At 41.7% G+C, this 18,851-nt stretch overlaps 1 protein-coding gene across 3 annotated transcripts; it reads right to left on the bottom strand.

Annotated features, from left to right (window-relative positions):
- Positions 1 to 3,035: 3,035 nt before the first annotated feature.
- LOC106605111 (protein lin-28 homolog A) lies at positions 3,036 to 16,749 on the bottom strand. 3 transcript variants are annotated; one of them, XM_014200434.2, is made up of 4 exons: positions 16,483 to 16,749; positions 14,390 to 14,562; positions 7,152 to 7,336; positions 3,036 to 3,255 (listed from the first exon to the last, which is right to left on the bottom strand). In XM_014200434.2, the coding sequence occupies exons 1-4, from the start codon at positions 16,490 to 16,492 to the stop codon at positions 3,036 to 3,038; spliced, it is 588 nt and encodes a 195-aa protein (XP_014055909.2). In that variant the 5' UTR covers positions 16,493 to 16,749. The 3 variants fall into 3 exon arrangements, with proteins under 3 accessions (XP_014055909.2, XP_014055908.2, XP_014055906.2); XM_014200433.2 differs by lacking the exon at positions 16,483 to 16,749 and adding an exon at positions 15,803 to 16,085; XM_014200431.2 differs by lacking the exon at positions 16,483 to 16,749 and adding an exon at positions 15,399 to 15,710.
- Positions 16,750 to 18,851: the final 2,102 nt, after the last annotated feature.

An 18,851-nucleotide genomic window follows, 5' to 3' on the forward strand; every position in this document is an offset into this window, starting at 1 on the left:
AAATACAATAATAGAGGAATATTACAGGCCTATCATTATTACGTAGGGCAAAATAGAGAACATCAGCAGGTGTGGTATTAGATATGTTGACAAGGTATGAGTATATAATATTGTGTGTAATAACAACTCATATAGTCTCACATGTCAAAACATTTTAAGACTAGTTTTAAGGACACTCTAAGAATTTGTTTTATTCTTCATGATTAACTGGCATTTTAAAGCATTTTGTGCAGATTAGAGAAAAGAGAGTTTTACTGTTATGCCAAGACATTCAAAACTGGACCCAGGGGTCCTCTACCATTTTATTGTCATGCACTTTGATTTGGCACCAGAACACTCCCTTGTCTTTCACTGCACACATACAACTAATATAGAGAAACATTGCACCCCAATCCCATCCATAGCCCCTTCCAAGCCTTTGAAAAAATCTGAAGTATTCCCTGAGTTTTCAGATTTGTGATTCCTGAGAGACAAGCCTGAGTGGAGGTTATATATGTTTCGTTCACCACCTACATACAAAAGTATCTTGTAAATCAAAATATACAAATATGGAACACATATTCATAAGATTAAACTGAATAGAATAGAATACAATGATGCACCCCCTACATGATTAGTGCAGAGTGACATTTGCATTGGTTTTGGCATAGATAAAAGGAGAAGATTCACAACACGCCCCCATCGCTGGAAAGCTAATTGTGCGTAGCAGTAAATCATACAAGGCAAAGTAAAGAGAACTAAATCATTATTAAAAAGGTCATAAAATTTGTCCTGATATTTTTAGACCACAAAAGTCATCTTATGTCAAGATGAATGCACATCCTTTGCCATTGGTGGTGTAGATCCAGCTATATGCCTCAACCCCAAATTAATGGAAAAGATAAGCACTGCAATTCCATTTTGGATTATGGCATAGCTGGATACAAAACTTGCCTGGGACATGGACTTATCTCAACAGAAGACCCTTTTGAGGTATCTGACAAACTTCGATTTTGGGTGTTACGTCCCTTTAAACTCAAACAGCATTGAACAAGATAAAGGCAGACATGAGTGGCTAAGATATCTGATGTCTGGAATGTAATGGAAAACCCATCACAGTTAACCTGGACCTAGATCTGTATTTGTTTGGCGTAACAATGACAATAGGAGTTGGCAAGACGGCACAAACAGAGCTGGGACCAGGCTATCACAGAGTGACCTAAACCTGAATATGAGGAGAAGCTGCAGCGCAATGTAGATACAAATAAATAACAAGGACTATTTTAAAAAGGCTTCATAATAATTCTAAATATATATTAATTGGATGTTATAGGTCTGTCTTTCAGCTTCTCCTGTAAAACGGGAGTAAAGGCTGATTGGCTTAGCTAGTTCTAAATGCACCTCCATGCAGGGCTGGGTCGATATTCATTAGTGCACATGGTAGCAGAAATGATTCGCAACAAACGAAAACAAGCGTTTCTTATTGGACAAAATCTGGTAGTCCCTCCCTGTTTCAGTTGGTTATCTTCCGTTTTGGTGCCTTGTGACTACAACTGTGGTGTTCCTGTATAGTCCCCACAAGCTGCTTGGAGGCAATGTCTTAAATAGGTACCTAGTAATTGACGACACTGAATTAAAAATGTGTTGCTCCCGCTTTTACTCTTGAAAAAAAATGGTTCTCAAAAGGGTTCTTTGTGGTGGGATAGGGTTCTACATGAAGCCTTTTTCACTCGAAGAACCCTTATGGTTCTAAGCAGAACCTTTTTTTCTAAGAGAGCAGACAACGCCTGATGCTGCTGCTGCATTGACTGTCAAGTATAAACAAGACAAGAAAAATCTTGCATCTGATTTCTACATGGTAAATTACTTATGTTTGATACATTTCATAGGTATTGGTGTGATTACTGGAGTCAGTGACTCAATTCCAAATGCTGATGTATGTAGTCTAAGCAGAGGATGATCAAGTTGATTATACAGATGTAAGATATTAATTTAAGGCTGTTTGCTACTGCAGGAAAATAATCCTGCAGCAGCAGGAAATGTGATTTATTATGTGGATTATAATTAATGCAAATTTTTTATAAGGGTTGATACATTTTTCTTTAGGGCAAATGAAGTCAGACATTTTCAAGTGGACATTACAAACTTTAGAAGCCTTGAATACACTACAAGTTGCATTTCCTGCTGTGCTGGAAAATTCTCAGCAACAAAAGGGTGATCAAATTAAGATCCTACATCTGTAGGGTCCAAGTGTCTGGTTGTAATGTAGCAGCAGCAGATCAGACGTGCCACGAGGGAGACTGAGCACCTAAGAGACAGCATTGTGCCGGCCCAACATAAAGAAATGACGCAACAACAACAACCAGAAGCTGGCCATAGAAGACATACTTTTTGGTTTGACATTCCTTTGTCCCCAGGACATCTGGATGGTCACTTACAATATTGGCAGCCGCCAATACATTGCCTCTAGCTATTACCCAATACCCTGTCCTGTTGGTTCATATGTACCCACCCATTACCACCCATGAGACTAACATTCATTTGCAGAGGTGTAGCGTCACAACTCTGTCTTTGTCGGATATAGAGGGGTGTAACAATCAGGAAAGTCAAGAAGTTGTAAGGCAGCAAAAGTGTTTAGCTATCTACTTGACACTGTGATTTTAAGCTTCCTGGTGAGTTTAGTATAGTAGCATGCCAGTGTGAGTGGCATGGTTTCTCATTATCTGCTCTGTAAAAAATAAACAACTTTCTATTCTATAAAGGCATCAAAGTAATATGTGATGTGCCATAACTTATTACAAGTTTAAACCCCTCATTAGCAGTTCCATACATTTGTACAAATATTTCCTGAGTGCTATAATAATACAGCTGTATTTGTGAGTGTTACACCAAAAAAAGATTAACTTCAGTACATTCTTCATGATCGTTTTGTTTACAAAAACCTGAGGTAGTTCCAAAAGCATCATATATAGTTGAAAGGAAACTTGCCATCTTTCCAGTAAAGCAGTTTGATTGGCTTCTGTGCTTCCCCCAGCTTCCACCCTGCGTCTCCTCGTTCAATCGGAGCTCACGGGGGACGGGGGCGAGTGGCCGTGTTCCTCCTCGTCTCCTTTCAAGGAGGAGGGCTTTCCCTGAGAACGTGGCGAGGACTGCTGTGCTTTGATTGGGCAGTTGGCAACCATGTGGGCAATGCTCTGGCAGAAATGGCACTTCTTAGGCTGCGGTGGCAACTTGCACTCCTTGGCATGGTGGTCCAGGCCTCCGCAGTTGTAGCACCTAAAAAACAAGACGGCTTGTTTGAAATTGAAGACACTGCACAGAATCACTGATCTACAAATCACCTTGCATCTCAATCATTATGTGATGAAGATCAGTGATTCTGAACCTCGCATTGCTCAAACTGATCCCCTCAACATGCTGATAAATGTAGGACTGGGCAATATGTATCAAGCGTTGTAGAGTCGGGGTGCTGATTTAGGATCAACTTAGCATTTATATCACAATGAATAGAATTGTATGGACAGTGAGGACCTGATCCTACAGATGTAGGATCTTCATTTGATCACCCTGTTACAGGAGAACTTTCCTGCAATGTAAAAAACTGTATTGTGTATTTGAGGTTTAAAAAGGCTTCTGAAGTTTGTCATTTCCAGTTTGAAATTTCAGACTTTGATTTTCCCTTAAGAAAAATGTATATCAACACCTACAAAAATGTCCAGTAATTGTAATCCAACTTTTAAAAATTTAACTAGGCAAGTCAGTTGAGAACAAATTCTTATTTACAATGACAACCTACCCCAGACAACGCTGGGCCAATTGTGCACCACCCTTTGGGACTCCCAATCTTGGCCAGATGTGATACAGCCTGGATTTGAACCAGGGACTTTAGCAACACCTCTTGTATTGATGTGCAGTGCCTTATACCACTGTGCCACTCAGGAGCCCTTGATACAGGATTCTTTTCCTGCTTAAGCACACTGGTTCAAATTAAGATCCTACATTTGATAGGAGCGTTGGGCCAGTAACCAAAGGGTTAGTGGATCAAGGTAAAAATCTGTCGTTCTGCCCCTGAGCATGGCAGTTAACCCCCAACAACAACTGCTCCCCGGGCACCGATGAAGTGGATATCGATTAAGGCAGCCCCCCCCATTCAGTTGAATGCATTCAGTTGTACCTGACTAGGTATCCCTCCTTTCCCTACATATGGCCCCTGATCTTTTATTGAGTCAGATGCGCTGTCACCTGCAATCCACAAGAGGGCAGCATATGCCAGTTAGGCTAGTGCTGCAGCAGCCAAATAAGAACTCTGGCCAGTTCCATGCAGTGGCCTATTTATTTATTGTATTTATTTAACCTTTATTTGACTATGCAAGTCAGTTAAGAACAAATTGTTATTTACAATGACGGCCTACCCCAGCCAAACCATAAAGACGCTGGGCCAATTGTGCACCGCTCTATGGGACTACCAATCATGATACAGCCTGGAATCGAACGAGGGTCTGTAGTGACGGCTCTAGCACTGCCTATGACCATCCTTTTCATGTGAACAGGGTTAAAAGTGGGTTAAAAAGTGCAAATGATCTTTGTTCTACCCCATGTGCAAATGCAAATTGAACATAACAATTCTTTTCTACAGGATGTACGCTGTTTATAAAAGCACGTTCTCTCTGTATGTTTCAGTAGGCTATTTGTAACTTTGAATGGCCTCCCATCTACAAATGAACCACCCTTTTCATTCTTTGTCCACAGTACTTTGCTGCAATGAGGTCTTTTTAGCTACATCAATTATATTCCTTCTCCATAGAACATACACAGAGTATCACAGTCCATGCAGAAGGGTTAGGGGTCAATGGTAGCCATAAGAGTAGCCTTCCTTTGATAGCTTCGGTTTAAACAGGACCTATAGAATAGCCACGCGTCCAGGGGCGGCTGACAGATGGGCAGTGGCATTGGGACTGTCACCACTGCTGTGCCACTGAGGAGCTATTAAGGACCCCCTTCCTCCAATGATGCAGATGAGGCTTGGTCAGGGGAGGCTCAAGGAGGTCAGTTGCTTCTTTGTACCACTGGCCGTTGGGTTGGTGTCAAGGCCCAACTGTCTCAACATTGATTAGGGAGCGCGTGCAGGAAAAGGGAAGTGGTCCTTTGTCTAAAAAGCCGCAGCAATGATCTCCCAACTCTGACCCCCGCGGTCCTCGCTAACCCCCGCAACCCCCTATATTTTAGTCGTACACGGTTGCCATGGTTACCGTGACCTCTAACCCCCTCCCGGGCTCCTACATCTGTTATCAATTAAATGGACAGGGGTTTTTTCCCTCCCTGCATCATATATACCTACTAAATGCGTCAGCATGCTTCAGTTCGGCTGGCAACTAGCCGAAGTTGGCTTGGCGAACCGAACATGTGTGCTCGCATACTACCTTGAAATACCTTCGCTTGAAAAAAATTGAATGGCAGTAGTACTGTTTGTCCATTTTGAGTCACCGTAGCCAGTACACTTCCTCAAAATAGTCAGAATTAATCTAAGATAACGCAAGAAATCTGTCATTGATTTTGACGTTTTTGCCGAGGAGATCTTAGTCGTGCAATTTTACATCTAACTAAGATGTTTGGTACAGTATTTCTCAATAAAAAAAAATTGCAAAAATCTCTCGTTGAAGGCTTTACTGATGAATCCTTACTTTTGACCAATCACCGATGACGGGGCGTAGACTTCGGCTGTTGACTTCAGCTTGTCTCAAGAAAACATTTCGTATGTCCGGACAACCGAAAAAAAAACTTTACCGAAGTCCAAAATGAACAAAAATGTCGTCATAATATATGCACAAACCCTTCCGAACTGTTTCGGCTCGGAAGCCTTAAGGTGGAATCAGAAAATAAATTGTGGCTGATTTTGGCCATATTTTAAGAAATATGGAGAGTCCAGATAACACTGGTGAAACAAGTGGCAGGGCCCTCTGTTTCTAATCCCATGCAAACACCGCAACCTAATAAAGAATATTAAATATGCCATTGACAAAAGTCATCGACAAAAATCCTTTAGAATCTTAGACCTATGTACTGACTACTCTTCAAGACATACAACAGTTTATCTTATTCTCCATTGAAAATGTTGGAGTTGGCCCCATATGATTCCTCTTACAAGGACCAGCATAGTCTTGGGAGAGTGAATCGTGCGCCACAGGCCTCCCAGGACTCTTTGAGGCCTTAACAATCTCCATTCTCACCCTGACTATACTCTGGGCCTAATCACAACTGACAGGAGGCCACATTGATACCCCTCTCTAACCCATCACAATATCCACAATGGACAAAGGACCCACAATGTTGGCCCGCCTTGTGCATTTTAAATGGAATGCATTATGCAAGTGGTGGGGTATGGAACCTTTTCCATGCAAAAGGGTTCTTCGGAACCTTCTCAATGGAAAAAAGGCTTCAAGTAAGGTTATTTATGGGTAAAATGGTTCTACCTAGAACCATTTTACAGGGACAAGTCCAAACAACTCGTATTTTTGTAAATTGGTTTTATAACTAATATTAGTAATATTTCAACATCAAACACTTGCCAACTTAAATAAAGCTTCTTTTTTTTTATAAATAAAAACACCTAGAATTAAATATTTCATATTTTACTAGTTCTAAACTGTAATGACAGGATAATTATAATCCACATCTAAAGTGATTCAGAAACATTAATATTACCAGTTCAGGTTACCACCACAAAAACACATTCTGTGGAAGAGGTTTGGAAAAGGTTTTCGAAGAGAGAACCACTGGGTGTAACTCCACAAGGGACGTCCAGAATTAAACAGCTATTGATCCAGGTCACACGTCAAGCCTGCCTGTGTGACCCTAACCACGGCCAGGGGTGGGGGGTCAAGGAAAAGAAGAACAGGACAGAACAGGATAAAACTGAAACACCATTTTGAATCATATCCAAAATGGATGGACCATTGCAGATGTGAGATCCAACCACAATAAAGAAAATACTTTGGGCCACCATCTTTTGAGTATGTTTGACCCCTACTATGGTATACATAGATGTGTGTAAGATTAATATATACATTGTTGCTTATCTGATCATATTTTTCTGTTTCAGTGTGTACAGTTTAGTGTATACCTTGTCCACATTCGATGTACAAACAGAGTGTGCAGACAAGGCAGGCACTCACCTATCTCCTTTGGAGCGGCGTTTCTGGACGCTCTTGCCTTTGGGTCTCCTCTCGCTGCCCACACAGTGTGTGCCCTCCGGCCCAGTGACTCTCTGGGACTCCAGGCCTTTGGCTGACTTCTTGAAAGTGAACTCGACCGCCTCGCCCTCCTTCAAGCTGCGGAAGCCCTCCATGTGCAGCTTACTCTGGATGGCAGAGAAAGACAGGAGAAAGAAACGTCAGAATAGTGTTAGCAGTTTCACCTTCATTCCTGTGCCCCTTTCCAAATGAATCTCAGAGTAGGAGTGCTGATCTAGGATCAGCTCCCCCTATCCATATAATTCTATTTATTATGATCTAAAAGGAAAATCTGATCCTTTATTGGCAGTCCTACTATGAGACTCTTGTGAACACGGCCCTGTAACCTTTCAGAGGTCATATCAAATATCACATTTTGAACACTTTCCAAGAGGCATTTCAGACATATCTTGGAGGATTGTTTAGTTGTTACACATTCTTACCAACAGATCGTAAGAACTGAAGTCTTGCTGCATGATATGTTCCAAATCAATGATGACGCAATCGCAAAAATCTTACAGCATCAGCTAACAAATCAACTAATAGTCAGCCAAGGGAGACGCTGAGCAGTGACCCCTGTGAACACTATGCTATCTTCAAACTTTTCTGACAGAGATAGGAGCTATCTGGCATCTGTCCTAAGTCTCCTGACTGTTGATCATTCTGTCTCACCTCATAAATAAACAACAACTACAAAGCCTCTTATTGTCAGACAGACTATTTGTCCTCCCTCACTAGCCTGCAATGGTCTGTTGCCCAACACTGGCCACAGTGGCCTGTGTGTCTCCTGTGTTTGAGTGGTAAACCTGATGTGATAACCTTCACCCATCCCCCGCTGCCAAAGGACCAGCATTCCGCACTACTACGTCCCCTACCCCCAACCTCTCTTCCCAACTACGTCACAAAAGACCACTAACACACTAACCACCACTGCAGGATTCTTGCTGGGAGGGATAGGGTTGGGGGTGGGGTAGGGTGGGGGTGGGGTGGGGTGGGGTAGGGTGGGGTCAGGGAGACATTCCTTGGATGGTTGTTTGGCAGAGAGATACGCAGATAAGTTGAGAATGAACACATTCTCACTCCAAATGATTAGGTACCTGCATGCTTTGATTTAATAACAGATTGATTGTTTTACTAAAATTGGATACATTTAGAATGAAATCCATATAAACTCAAAGCCTGAAAGCATTCAACAGCTCAAGAGTAGGGACACAATCAGCACCATGATCCTAAGATCAACGCTAAAGACTATGCTAACATTAAACCAGGTTCGTGTTCCTAAGGGCACAAAACAGAAAACGTTTTAAACGTTATGAAGTGGAAAACTAAAATAGTCCCATTCTGTTTCATTGGTGACAAATTAATACGACCCAGTACTTTAGCTACAGTATCCTACAGACTCTTTTTTTCAGATCCCATTCTGCTGCCTTCACCTCAGTTGACCCAGGCAGCGCTGTTCAGCAGAGAGAAGTTCAGCCATGAGATAAAAACAGCCTTGGAGAAGGGGAAAATGAGGGAGGAAGGGATGAAGAAATGGAGAGAGGAAAGGGGAGGCTATGAAAAAGGGGAATGTGCTGTGCATTAAGGGGTCATGCCAGGGGCAGCCTGGGTAAAACAAGAACCCTCCAAAATAGCTTTTGGATTGGTGGTATGGTATATCTGCAACAAGGCAGCAGATATCGTTGATTTTGATATGATTAGCAATGAAGTTTCAACTAACCTTTGAGAATTTCACCATTAGAGGGTGATCAATATTGTGCTGCAAACAAAATTCCACAATTGTAGAGCCAAAAACCCAATTATTTCTCTCATGCTCAGGTCAGTGTCAGGACAAGACTAAGGGCTATGCCACCTCATTTAGGTATTTCCCAGGCACCAAGTAGTGCCATTTGTCTAGGTTCCTGGCCCAATTTAGGAGCGGAAAGACATCAGCCATGCTTACCACAGAGAATTTCCTCTCCAGAAATGTCAATGGCTGCCATTGTCAGGCTGGGAAGATCTTATATTATTTCAGGAAATCTTAAGGATATATTTAAAGACCAGGGGGTGGATTCCCAGACCCAGATTGAGCCTAGTCCTGGACTAAAAAGCAAGCTCAATCATTGAAAATGCTTTTTAGTCCAGGACTAGGATTCATCTGTGAATGGGAAACTGCCACTATCTGATTTATCCTTCTTTGACAGCCTTCTCTGCATATTGCTTCAAATATCAACAACACTATGTGTGTAACTGTGCAGTTGCATTGATGGGAAGCTTTAAACAGTTACAATTAGGCTAGCTTGAAAAGAAAAGCCTAAAAAATGATGTGCCATAGATTGTATTTTAACCAGCACACTAATTCAGATACAAGCCGCATGGCCTACAAAGAACTGCATCTATTGTGTAATGAAAACTAGCAATGCAATAGCATCTAGCATTACATTAAAGTGAACCGTTCCTTAATACTCTAATGGTCACTGATGAGCATCTGCTGTGAAGTTACAAGCAGATCTGGGACACACGATGGGTCATCCATAAATCCATTTGGGTGACAAAAGTGCCCAGTTGAAAAGCTGCTCCATTGAACATTGGCCCCAGTGACCGTTAACTCACTTCCCCTCACACGTGTGACCCCCCCCCTCCAGGTCCATCCATACCCACCCCCAACACAGAGAACATACCATGTGGAAAGAGAAAGGAGACTCCTAGTATGGTCTTAAACCCTACCAACCTGGTGAAGTGCATTAGAGGGTGATATGAATCTCTACTGTAGGCTATGTCCATACTAGCTTGAAGAAAACAGAGTGGGGTAGATGAATGAAGACATACGAGGAGAGAGAGAAAGAAGACAATGGGAAGGGATTGCTGCTAGGACAAAGTGGGGCTGAGGGGCTCGGTCACAGCCGAGAGGAGCATGCTTCATTGGGATGCGTGGTCCTATTGTTCACCTGCACACAAAGGCTAGAAGGCCCCGGGAGTTCATGTTCTCTCCCTGACATGCAGCGACTCATTTCGGGGCCAAAGCCCCATTGCCATAATGCACCGTAGCCATAATGCCCATCCGTCGATCATGGATGAACATTGAACACACATGATCTCGCCTTCCTAACAATGGCTAGCAGGGTTGGGGTCACTTCCATTTCAATTCAAAAAGTAAACTGTAATTCTAATTCCGAATTTTTCAAGCATTGAGGAAAATTGGAATTGGAATTTCAGCTTGCTTCCTGAATTCAAATGAAATGTAATTGACCCGAACCCTGATGGCTAGGGGAGGAAATCAGTGGAGAAGTCATTATGTAAGATGTCAAAGGACAGGGTTCAGGAGGACACTGTCCCAGTTACATCGTTAACAGATATTGTTCACTTATTCAAACATATGCTTTAAAAGGCTTGGAATCTAGAGTGGCGGCACTAGAAGAGGGATGTCTGCATTCTGGGAAAAATTAAATAAGTATTTAGTCATACAAATTACTTATTGAGAAATAGATTAATATTAAAGAATGATTTCTTCCTGAAAACCTTTCATTTGCGTTGTGATTGTAGTCCTGGCCATTTCAACAGATCAAAAGTTCAAATAGCTTAAATAAATGGTCTAAAAAGCAGCGGTTCTGAAAAGGAGGAAATAGTTATAATTACATGTAATGGCTCAGATACACCAATAGCGTTTGCTGGCCAAGAGTACTTAGCACTTCTGAACGTGATTTGTGAAGCGAGTGTGCACTGATTTAACATGTAGAATCGGATGAAAAACATTGTCAGTCAGAGGTCTACAGCTGGTGCTCCCTAAACCACTGCGTGCTATCGGCAGACAAAAGCTAGATCCACTTTCGACGCAATGTGTGCGAGCCTTAAGGGCTCTAGACAGTCTAAACAAACAGAACTGGCGGAGAACCGTTTGCATCACCTTCTAAAAATGTGTCCGCACAAATGTATATACAGTGCATTCAGAAAGTATTCAGAACCCTTGACTTTTACCATGTTTGTTACGTTACAACCTTATTCTAAAATAGATGGAATACTTTTCTCTCTCTCATTAATCTACACGCAATACCCCATAATGAGAAAGTGAAAACAGGTTTTTTAAATGTTTGTAAATGTTACTCAGTACTTTGTTGAAGCACCTTTGGCAGTGATTACAGCCTTAAGTCTTCTTGAGTACGACGCTACAAGCTTGGCACACCTGTATTTGGGGAGTTTCTACCATTCTTCTCTGCAGATCCTCTCATGCTCTGTCAGGTTGAATGGGGAGTGTCACTGCACAGCTATTTTCAGGTCTCTCCAGAGATGTTTGATTGGGTTCAAGTCCGGGCTCTGGATGGGCCAATCAAGGACATTCAGAAACTTTTCCCGAAGCCACTCCTGCATTGTCTTGGCTGTGTGCCTAGGGACGTTATCCTGTTAGAAGGTGAACCTTCGCCCCAGCCTGAGGTCCTGAGCGCTCAGGAGCAGGTTTTCATCTTTTTGGGATGGTGCCAGGTTTCCTCTAGACGTGACGCTTGGCATTCAGGCCAAAGAGTACAATCTTGGTTTCATCAGACCACAGAATCTTGTTTCTCCTGGTTCTTTATTTGCCTTTTGGCAAATTCCAAGCGGGCTGTCATGTGCCTTTTACTGAGGAGGTGCTTCTGTCTGGCCACTCTACCATAAAGGCCTGATTGGTGGAATGCTGCAGAGATGGTTGTCCTTCTGGAAGGTTCTCCCATCTCCACAGAGGAACTCTGGAGCTCTGTCAGAGTGACCATCAGGTTCTTGGTCATTTCCCTGACCAAGGCCCTTCTCCCCCGATTGCTCAGTTTGGCCGGTCGACCAGCTCTAGGAAGTCTTGGTGGTTCCAAAATTCTTCCATTTAAGAATGATGAAGGCCACTGTGTTCATGGGGACCTGCAATGCTGCAGCCATTTTTTTGTTACCCTTCCCCAGATCTGTGTCTCAACACAATCCTGTCTCGGAGCTCTACGTACAATTCCTTTGACCTCATGGCTTGGTTTTTGCTCTAACATGCACTGTCAACTGTGGGACCTTATATAGACAGGTGTGTGCCTATTAAAATCATGTCCAATCAATTGAACTTACCACAGGTGGACTCCAATCAAGTTGTAGAAACATCTCAAGGATGATCAATGGAAACAGGATGCACCTGAGCTCAATTTTGAGTCTCATAGCAACGGGTCTGAATACTTATGTAAATATAGTATCTCTGTTTTTTATTATCTTTTAATACATTTGCACACAAAAAATCTAAAATCTAAAAAATAAAAAAATTATACATTAGCAAACCATTCTAAAAACCTGTCTTTGCTTTGTCATTATTGGGTATTGTGTGTAGATTGATGAGGAAAAATGTGTATTAACTCAATATTAGAATAAGGCTGTAACTAACAAACTGTGGAAAAAGTCAAGGGGTGTGAATACTTTCCGAATGCACTGCAGAGTGTAGAGAATCATTGTACCATCTAAACTGCTGTGAAATATATTTTCCATAACCCACAATATTGTATTTTCAGCTGTTTGAAGCTGATGTACAAAACTGAAAGTAAATGACGCCAAAATATGGGAAGATTAGAAATAGTGCACATAGAACTGATCTACCGCTTCTTAGACTTGCTTTTAATGGGAATGACTGATCTTTATCTCACATTTCTATGTGAATTTGGTCAGGTTAGACGTTAAACCCAGCCATGTAAGGTAAAGGTGTGCCCAGGCCGATCCAATGGGGAGCCAGGCCCACCCAATCAGATCGAGCAAATATCTCTACTTGGCAGTGTGCCAAACGGACATTATTTGTCTTTTTACCTAAACATGCAAACACCATCAGATATAATTCATAGCAAGCAGTGCACTAGAATGACATTCAGATGAACTGGAATGACATTCACTCTCATGGGATTGGTCGCCAAAAATAACTAACTGAAAGCCACACACCCAATAAGCCACAAGTATGAACGCATTGAGGCATATGTCACTGTGCTTCTATTGCTATATGCCACTGCCTTCTTCATTTGTTCATTTAGCAAACAAGACAGCTCATAATACAGTGCCTTTATCAGTCAATAGGCTCCCGAGTCACGCAGCGGTCTAAGGCACTGCATCTCAGAAAGGTAGGGGTCAAAATTACTCTTGAATGAATTGTGAATAATGATGAGCGAGAAAGTTACAGAGGGTCAAAGATCATAACCCCAAGACATGATAACCTCTCACTATTACCAATAACAGGGGAGGTTTGAATGTCTTGGGGGTATGATCTTTGACCCTCTGAAACACAACCAAAACATACTGCAAATGCATCCAACAAGTTTGTAGAGTCACAAGATTGATGTAGTCATTGAGTGCTAAGGATATGGGGCCAAATACTAATCTTTTGACTACATTATTTATAACAATCTTTAGGGGTGTCAATTATTTTGACTTGTTAAACTAAACTTTTTTTTTTTTTACCTTTATTTAACTAGGCAAGTCAGTTAAGACCAAATGCTTATTTACAATGACGGCCTAAACCTGCCAAACCCAGACGATGCTGGGCCAATTGTGTGCTGCCTATGGACTCCCTTATGGACACAGCTGGTTGTAATACAGCCTGGATTTGAACCAGGGTGTCTGTAGTGACACCTCTAGCACTGAGATGCAGTGCCTTAGACTGCTGTGCCACTCAGCGTAGCTCTTTCCTTGTTTTTCCTCACACATTAATAACCCTTAGGTAGAAAACAGGAGAAATTGTTGCAAAACCATCGATATTTTATTAGGCAAGTCAGTTAAGAACAAGTTCTTCGCAGCTCGGGGATTCAATCTAGCAACCTTTTGGTTACTGGCACAATGCGCTAACCACTGCGCTACTTGCCATCACCCAAACCAATTTGGTCAATAACAAATAATATATATTTCTCTGAGCAATTGTATTAGAATAAAATAACATACTTTCCGTTTTGTTTTCTTTTTTGCATACAATATAGCTCAGTATTTTATTTTTATTTTATTTTATACAGTCATTATTGCTAATTTTTATCAAGTGTGTCCATGATTTTGGACCCCACTGTACATGACCACGAGGTCACATGGTAAGCCAGCAACGCATGCTCGTTTGAGAAGGGAAACTGCCTGAAGATGTTATTTTGCGTCAATGTATAGTGGACCACCATTCACCACATATTTGGTGTGAGAAGTAGACGGTAAATCAGTTCATTTTAAAACCAAGGCGCCCCTCTTACCTGATGGACGAACACATCGACCGGAGACTCGAGCGGGACCCCCTCTCGGTTGGTCATGGACAAAAACCCAAAGCCCATGCGCACGTTGAACCATTTACAGACGCCGACACCGTGGAAAGATTCCGAGTCCTCCTCGGTGCTTGGTCCTTCATCCTCTTCGGTCTTGCAGACTCCTGTAATTTCGAACAATATGTTAAACAATGTTCGTTTTACTATTTACCAGAAGACAAGGAAGGAGTGTGCGCGTAAAATTGCCATTCAGCTTCGTTCTTTCCTTGTTTTTCCTCACGCATCCATAACCCTTAGGTAGAAAACGGGGAGAAGTCGTTGCAAACCCGATCGATATGTTACGATTTAATTTGATCAGTAACCAATCATATCCATAGGCCTAAATATAGACCTACTACAAATAATTTCAATACATAAACAACAATATTGTATGGGTCCTTAATGACAATTATCTTTAGGTCTAACTCTGGCTAGAATTATTTGTTATTCTCCCATCTTATAATTCAATCTTTCACACTTAGGATATTTATATTTCACACTCATAGTGAGTATATATTAAGTGTACTCGTATGTGAAGAAACAACACAGTCCAACACGAAACGAATTACGAAACCTAATATATCACTTAAATGGCTAGCCTAAGTTGAACTGAATTTTATGGGCCTCTTGTTAGCTGCGTTTGTGCGACAGAAAAAAGTTACTTATAAAAATAAAACAAATTAATTTTAATTTACAAGACTACATTTTAAAATTCGTCTACAAAAAGTAAAATATACATTTACATTTATCAAGTGCCTACTTTGTCAACAACACGAGAACTTGAGTCGGGTTAGTCCATTGCGAACAAAATAAAGCATGTTTTGGTATTGACTAGGCAATTTAAAAGGAAAATAGTTCCATACTGTACACAATTGTACATTCGTAAGCTGATATTCATAATATATCTCTTTAGAGACAGAGACTACACTAAACACAATATATCGTCAGATTTTTACTCAACCTGGGAATTCCTGGTTAGAGACAGAACCCATCTTGCCAATTCACGCCTTGAGTCAAAGGAAGCACCCAAGTTAATGTAGGATATCCCTTTCCCCTTCCGAGCAGCGTAATGCCCACGGGTTCCCACTTTCATGCCAAATGCGCTGAAAAGCAAAAGCTCAACTTCGGGGGGAAAGTGGGAGGGCGAAATAAACAAAAGGGTCTGGCAACGTATTGCTCCAAACAATGAGGGGTGGGGGGTCACAGGGAAGAATTTGTAGAAGAATTACCCAAGATCTAAAAGACAATGCAAGGTAACCCAGCCCCCTAAACCTCTTCATCTATGGCCATCAGAGAGACTCCTTGGCTTTATAGCGTCAAACCAAATAACCAATCAAAGTGTTTTAGTCCAAATTATTGGCCTACCTTCTGCCATGTTCGGTGCCGCTTGTCTTTCGCCTATATCAGTCCCTGTCCCCCCTGTGTTTTTGCCTGGACGTCTCGGGCCCCGCTCCGCGTTGGATCACGTCTTTATTCCTCCCCTGGTCAGTTTTCACACTTGGTCAATATAGAAAGGACCAGGGAGAATCTTCTTCCTACCACCAACCAACCCCAACCCTCTCGGTCATGTCCACGTGATTCCCAATTAGCCTACATGATTAATTGCACGTTCCTGATGTTTTAGGGCCCCACATATGTCGAGTGACCAATCACAATTCAGAGAGACCACCGCACACCGCACCACTGCTTATCACAGCGCTAGCCCTGAGCCCCCCATGTAGGCTATCCTTTTCCCCTTCCGAGCAGCGTAATGCCCACGGCTTCCCACATTCATGCCAAATGCGCTGTAAAGCAAAAGCTCAACTTCGGGGGGAAAGTGGGAGGGCGAAATAAACAAAAGGTTCTGGCAACTTATTGCCCTAAACAATGAGGGGTGGGGGTGACAGGAAAGAATTTGTAGAAGAATTACCCAAGATCTAAAAGACAATGCAAGGTAACCCAGCCCCCTAAACCTCTTCATCTATGGCCATCAGAGAGACTCCTTGGCTTTATAGCGTCAAACCAAATAACCAATCAAAGTGTTTTAGTCCAAATTATTGGCCTACCTTCTGCCATGTTCGGTGCCGCTTGTCTTTCGCCTATATCAGTCCCTGTCCCCCCTGTGTTTTTGCCTGGACGTCTCGGGCCCCGCTCCGCGTTGGATCACGTCTTTATTCCTCCCCTGGTCAGTTTTCACACTTGGTCAATATAGAAAGAACCAGGGAGCATCTTCTTCCTACCACCAACCAACCCCAACCCTCTCGGTCATGTCCACGTGATTCCCAATTAGCCTACATGATTAATTGCACGTTCCTGATGTTGGAGGGCCCCACATATGTCGAGTGACCAATCACAATTCAGAGAGACCACCGCACCACTGCTTATCACGGCGCTAGCCCTGAGCCCACACCCCCTCCATCTCTCTCTGTCCTGAGTGTGAATTTAGCGGCCATCGACCCCACACAGCCTAATAAAATACAACGCAAATGGTCAGAGGCAACTGCAAACCCACCAGACAACATTACATCCGAACATGGCCCATATATGGGAGATGTTGAATTTAAAATGTATAAATCAAATGTGTGCGTAATTTATGTTTAATAAATATTCCTTAAATAATAGAGGGTATAATAGGTTATTCTTAACAACTCCATGTTATAACTAGGCCTATTTCGCTTTCGAAATTGGGTGACGAAATTAGGTGTAACGTGATTGGGTTAATATTGAATACTCAGTGTGTTCCATCGTAATCAGTCACTTTGCTGCTGTCGCAATGTTGCTGATGGATGCAAAAAGTTGGTTTGGAGAGGTTGTGGTTCATTTGAGGTGACGCATCGTAGGGGGAGGGGGAGGGGACTGGACTGCCACGAAGAGGTTTGGCTCGGTCATCATCAAATAAATCACTGCATTTTGATGTAGCCAGTGGATTTTGACTCAATTCATAGCCAAATCTTCAGCAGTAAGTTCGAAGAGTAGCCTAAAGAAATAAAACCGCAACGACGCAAACGAAACAATTGCCTTCAGCATACACCTCTTCTGGAATTGTGGCATGAAAAGACAGGCCTATCTGGTCAAACGAATTCCCAGATCGATGATGATTGATCACAAATGTTAAGTTCTTGTTGACTGTTTTCCTTGTAGAATGATTAATGAAGCAAAAATAAACCAAATAACTCCCCTTATTTAACGCTCTCATTGACGTCGCTCTGAGGTGGTATAGGCGTAGTAGTTATATAATAATACTAATTATGATGCTTAAAATATAGTACAAATATAATAATACAACAATAATTATTTGTATTATTATCATTGTATTTATTATATATCTGCCCATTATTTAATTAATATACCAACGATATTAACGAAAATTACATAATACGTTATTATAATGAAGTTATGCTGTTAAAATAAGCCCTGCAGTGTTAATTTGCGAACTTTTTTTTTTTTTACAATCGTGTTAAAAACATAATAGTGACAGGGAAACGTGTTTCAGGAAGAGATAAACAATTTTTAGATTCAAAGTTGTGTTAGATATCCTTATCACCACGAGCCCTTGTGGGTATTTGAAACAACGTGGTTGAAAAGAAAGCCAAGACAAGTGGTTTAAACGAAGGAGAGAGGTTGAGGTTCACAGAATGCAATACACTTTTTAATGTATTCTTGATTACTGGACCTAAGAGAGTTTTCTTATGTAGGCCAATGGTTTTAGTATTCCCTTACCGAAAGACTGAAACGAGGAACAAAAACCAATGCATGGATGATTCTGACAACGCCATCAATCGTTATCTTCATTGGTTAATAGCCCATGAGACATATATGGATGGTTCTGTTTATAACTTTAATTCTAGTTGGCAGTAGGTCCTGTGTCATCCATATAAACATAATTGTCTTGTTTATTGTACAATGTGCTGTTTCTTGTTCGAAATAATCGAATAGCTTGATTAGGTTGCATCATAAAATGACGAATTGACTCATAAAATGTATTTGAAGAGAACATGGCAATTACTTCCAGTGGGATTAAGGGGACACTGTCACATCCTGACCATAGTGAGTGTTATTTTCTATGGTAGATTAGGTCAGGGCGTGACAGGGGGTGTTCGTCTGGTTTTTGTATGTCTATGTTTTGGTTCTAGGTTTGTATTTCTATGTTGGTGTTATTTGGCATGACCTCAAATTAGAGGCAGCAGGTTGTCATTGTCTCTAATTGGAGGTCCTATTTAAGTTTAGGTTTGTCCCACAGGTGTTGGTGGGTGATTGTTCTTCGTGAGGTTTATGTTCCTCCAGCGTCACGGTTTGTTGTTTTGTATTTACTTAAAGTGTTAATTGTTGCATTCGGTTTCACTGATTTAAATAAAACATGTGGAACTACGAAAACGCTGCATCTTGGTCCGCTCTTTCAAACAGCCGTGACAGTCACCGTAAGTTCAGCAAAGTT

This window comes from Salmo salar, chromosome ssa05 (genome assembly GCF_905237065.1).
Source record: "Salmo salar chromosome ssa05, Ssal_v3.1, whole genome shotgun sequence".
Classification (NCBI taxonomy): Eukaryota; Metazoa; Chordata; class Actinopteri; order Salmoniformes; family Salmonidae; genus Salmo; species Salmo salar.

Bases quoted from the DNA above. Each gene is read 5' to 3' on its own strand.
- LOC106605111 (XM_014200431.2), bottom strand. From the start codon at position 15,429: ATGGGTTCTGTCTCTAACCAGGAATTCCCAG. The intron at 14,563-15,398 runs GTTGAGTAAAAA...TCGAAATTACAG, and splicing joins CTCTAACCAGGAATTCCCAG to GAGTCTGCAAGACCGAAGAG. The intron at 3,256-7,151 runs GTGAGTGCCTGC...CTTGTTTTTTAG, and splicing joins CGCCGCTCCAAAGGAGATAG to GTGCTACAACTGCGGAGGCC.